We start from the raw sequence: 4,838 nt of genomic DNA on the forward strand, positions 1-4,838 counted from the left end.
CCGCGCCTCTCTCCATCTACCTATCTTGCACTCTCTCTCCCTCCACGATCTCTCTCTCTCTCACTTGCATCATCTCCAGATCTCGCGCCTCTCTCTCTCTCTCTCTCTCTCTCTCTCTCTCTCTCTCTCTCTCTCTTCCTCACTTGCATCATCTCCAGATCTGGTGTGGCCAGCAGCCCCTGCCCTTCATCTCTTTCCCGGCCAGGTACTCATTTCTCTCAAATAGATATTTAGATTTTTTTATTTTTAGATCTGTAAATCTGCAAATTATTAGTGGATACAATATTGGAATTAGGGATTTCCTAAACTCTGTAATGGAAAAAGGATTAGGGCTTTCCTAAATAATCACTTTTATGGTTTATTGGTGATTAGGGATTTCCTAAACTCTATAATGGGAAAAGGATTAGGGATTTCCTAAACTCTGTAATGGGACCAATGATCTAGATGGCCTGGGTTGCTATAGATGTATGCCATGTATACAATGGATGTAGACATAGAATAGTCTTGCCATTCATCATTTGTTGTGAATGTTTAAGGTGTGTACAACATGTGTTTGATGAAATGTCTCAGGGGAAGAGCCGCAAGACTTGGCATACATGTTCCTGAATCCAAACTTTTCAAATGAGGCCTATCATGGAGGGACATTTCAAAATTTATGCTGAGAGGCATGGTTGTGACCATCCGATTAGTGGGCATCACACAGATGGTTAAAATGAAAAGTAAGCCGAAATTCAACTAACAAATGTCCGCCAATCAAAGGTTAGGAGCATTCAGTTGATCTGATTTCAGGGCAATGTTCCTGTCCAAAGCCGGGCCAAAGATTGGGATGGTTTAATTTGAGGTACATGTGCCAATTCTTCCCCCAACTAACAAAGAGATCTTGGTGGGATTGCCACATGTGAAACTGATGCTATGATCCTGTTTCTCTCTGCCTCTGCATTTGTATGGATTGTCACTCATGAGACTCTGCAAGAGTATCCTTCTCTCTTTCTTAAAGAAGATGCAAACAGTCCATGTTTTTTCACCTGGCACCTGATATACTTGGAACTCTGGGATTATCTTTGATAACTTGCTAGTTGCCTCTCACATGTTCTGTTAAATTTCATGACTTGGGGTTCTTCTCCTTCATCTGTTTAGGGCTAAGGAGTAGTATTTGTGTGGTGCTGCACTGCAAATTCAAGGAATCCAAACTCATATATCTGTCATGCTTCCAATAAAGAAATGCCCAGATGGGTTTCATGGATTTGGTGGCCTGGTACGTGAGCTTCATGGGCATATATCATTGTTTCAAATTCAAACTCCGAGAGGTTTGTTGTATCGATTCATTATTTTTACAGCGCGCACAAAATTCTGCCTTTACCGTTGAGTTCAGTGTAAAACATTCCATAAGCGAAAGAAACATTTTTGTATGTAGGATTCAAAGTGTGTATGGGTTCTTAAAGGTGACAATGACTTACCAACTTCCTGCTGTAACTAATAAGCACTGTTTTGGTACATCCAATCTTGTGATTTGGTGAGCTGCTGTATACTAAGCATACAATGCGTCAGCTGTTGATAAAATTCGCTGTGATATTCTTACAGTTATTACTAGCTCTTGATGGTATTTTCTAGGTGGCCAATCATAAAACTTTTGCCAATCTACCTTCTAAAAGCAAACCCAAATTGTTGGGAATGGGCTAAGGCCTTGTTTGGTAGATACCTAATAATGAGTAGATCTCATTTTAGTTCAAAGTAATTATGTATTAGAGATCTTGATCTCTAATACATAATTACTGTCACGTAAAATAATATCAACTCATTTTTAGGTGTCTACCAAACAAGACCTGAGATGATGACAGCAATGTTGTTGGTTTGATTTTCTGATTTTTTTTTTATTTTTTATTTTTTGCTTGTACATATTCTGCCACTGGACCTGTTCTAGTGTGATGTTTGTTGGTTGATGATTAGAAATACATGTAATCACAAGGTGATCCACTTGAAGATGATCAGAGTTTTTTTTTTTTTGCTGGCGCACGTGCCGGATCTACTCCATTCGTTGGATGCACTGGCCCAGTAATTGGGCTGGTCTACTCATCTATGGTCTATGTATAATGAATATGCAGTTAGAAAAAATGACACAGGTTTCACATACGACATGCACGTGGATCAGTTGATGAGTGGACCAGCCTTTTCTTTGGGCCATGGCATATTCAGGCAGTTCCAACCTGATGAAAGGTCCACTTGTGCACGCATTTGCTGCAATGGCGCATAATCCTTTAAGAAATGAGAAATCCTTTAGGCATCCTTATGTCTGTTGGCATTTCTCTTATGCTACCTTGCAAAGCCATGTCCATAACTAAATGGGGCCACATCTGTGCTACATGAGAAGCCGTTTAGGGCCTGTTTGGTTGACACTTGAAAAAAGATTTCGTGAAGCATGCCTTTCAAAAAAAAAAGAAGAATTTTGTGAAGCATATTTTTATGGAAAAATTCTGAAAACCTAGTTTAAGAAATTTATATTTCTTGAGAAAATTGTTTGGATGACAGTTTCTATTTTATCTTTTCTTAGATATTGTTTAAACATTGGTGTTTGGAAAAAATATCAGATCCATTCATCGGCAACTGGTTAGATCCATCCAGACATCTGTTGTAGCCTATAGGTCACTGATAAAGGGATCAGATGGCTGTGTTTAAGATCCATCAAGTGCAGTTTGGTAACCCATCAACAATCTGATCAACCAAGAGGCGGCCCCACCAGCACAAACTGAAAGTCCAAGGATGCACCATTTATCAACTCTGTGGGGCACACCTTGCAAGGGTCGAATAGATGCATGTGGCAACACGTGTAAGAGTGAAGGAAAAAGTGCCGCAGCTGCAAGGGTCGAATAGGAGACCTACCATTGAAAGGGAATCTTTACTTTTCACCGTAAGCTCCCCCTCTTCTAACATGCACAGGAGTAGCAACTCAAGGGATAGATTATGATACGTGCTAGCTGTGTGGGGATTAGGCCTAGATCCCAAAAACCAGTAAAATTCATACAACAGGTGGGCCCCACTGAAGAGTGACGCCCCCCGTGGAGACATCCAGATGGAATTTTGGGGTCTGCTATGTTGTTTAGATTAGATCCTATTGGACGTAGGCCGGTGGGGCCCACTGGTGAGCAATCACTAGTGAGTGGGTCCCATAAGTTTAGGCATCTTCCGGCCTTTCTCCTTTTCTGTTATATTTCAAATTCAAAATTGAATTTGATTTATGATAGGAGATAGGGATAAGACCGGATGATATGGTCTCATCCGTTGGAGCGTCAATCTTCTGCTTTGTAAAGGTTCCAAACATTGTGTAGACCGTCAGATCTTGAGGGCTCACCTTCCGCACTTCCCTACAGATCCAACCATTCATTATGGCCCTTGTTTCTATTTGTAGCATAGAAGGGTTCACCAAAACCAACGCTTGGGATTTTAAATATACGGTTGTTGGTGACTTTGTATTTTCGTTCCCAGTTTAAAAGTTCCATTCTTGTCATGTAGGTTAATGCTAGTGATAACCGTGGAAAGGCTGACTCCACAATTGCTGAAGGAATTGGTGGAAGTACAACAAATTCTATAAAAGAACTCATCAGCAACGAAGCTCTGAGTTCTAACATGGACAAGTTGGTCTTTACTTTGTTCTGCTTATTCTGATGTTCTGAAGAATAATTGACATTTTTCTAATGCTATCTATCTTTGAATCAGGTCAAAGCATCCAAAATCTGTGTTGATTATGGACGAGGTTGATGGTATGTCTACTAGTATTAAGATTTCCAAAATTCCTATCATTTGTATCTGTAATGACCGCTATAGTCGGAAGCTGAAAAGTCTTGTTAACTACTGTTTGCTTCTCAACTTCAGGAAACCTACGAAACAATAGGTTCATTGTTTGCTTGATGTTGATGCAGAATAGCCTATGAAGACTTTTCTAACCTCACATTCATCTTTTTCTACCTTTTTAGGCTTGCTTCTTAAAGGTGTCACCGAAGCAGTAGAAGAAGAAGCAAAAGCAGCAGGTATGTATGTACATGCTTTTCCCTTGTCATTCTTGGCTCAAATACCTTCAAGTAATCTTAGTTGTCTGGAAAACATTACAAATGCCACATATTTTGTGTATAGACCTAGTACTGATTCGATAAATACCCCCATAAGTTGTGCTTTTAGCCATATAATAATTCTAAACTTATAGTCCCCAAAAGAAAAATGGTCAAAGGCCCACATCCGGATTTTGAGATTGCCCATTGAAAGTTATGTTCAGTCAGAATTTTTAGCTTTACACATTGCATCTAAATATTTAAATGGCACGTAAGCTTTTAATATATGTGAATTTTTCATGCGTCAATTTGTTGAATGCTACTTTTTGACTTTTTTTTCCCTTGTGTGTGGGATTTACATCACTTCAGCCTAAATTTAGACCATATAGCGGATTTGTTTTTTTTATTTATTTATTTATTCAAGACTATTTTCAACTTATTGTAATAAATATTATTATTTTTTTATTGTGTTGTAATATAAATTTTGTTCAATATTCAGTTTTAATTGCATTGCTTAATTTTTTATGTTTTAAATATTAAAAGAAATACAGGTTTTAATTGAATTATATATAATAAAAAAATTTGGGGCCTCTCAAATCTATACAAAGACTTTACCGGCGCTTCTGTAAATTTCTATCGACACTTTTCCGTGACAAAAAGTGTCCCAAACCACACTCCGGCGCTTGTATTGAATTTGGCGGCGCTTATATTTAGCGGCGCTTCTTTCAAGATCACCAGCAGCCGGTAAAAGCGCCGGTGAAGTGACGAAAAAGAACTTATTTGCCGGCGCTCGTCTCT

At 38.9% G+C, this 4,838-nt stretch overlaps 1 protein-coding gene across 1 annotated transcript; it reads left to right on the plus strand.

The window, feature by feature from the left end:
• The first annotated feature begins 211 nt into the window (after window positions 1–211).
• Window positions 212–4,195, plus strand: LOC131238042 (uncharacterized). Its single transcript, XM_058236167.1, has 4 exons — window positions 212–2,905; window positions 3,508–3,629; window positions 3,712–3,755; window positions 3,969–4,195. Exons 1-4 carry the CDS (start codon window positions 2,807–2,809, stop codon window positions 4,193–4,195), a joined length of 492 nt encoding a protein of 163 aa, XP_058092150.1. The 5' UTR covers window positions 212–2,806.
• Window positions 4,196–4,838: the final 643 nt, after the last annotated feature.

This window comes from Magnolia sinica, chromosome 2 (assembly GCF_029962835.1).
Source record: "Magnolia sinica isolate HGM2019 chromosome 2, MsV1, whole genome shotgun sequence".
Lineage (NCBI taxonomy): Eukaryota > Viridiplantae > Streptophyta > Magnoliopsida > Magnoliales > Magnoliaceae > Magnolia > Magnolia sinica.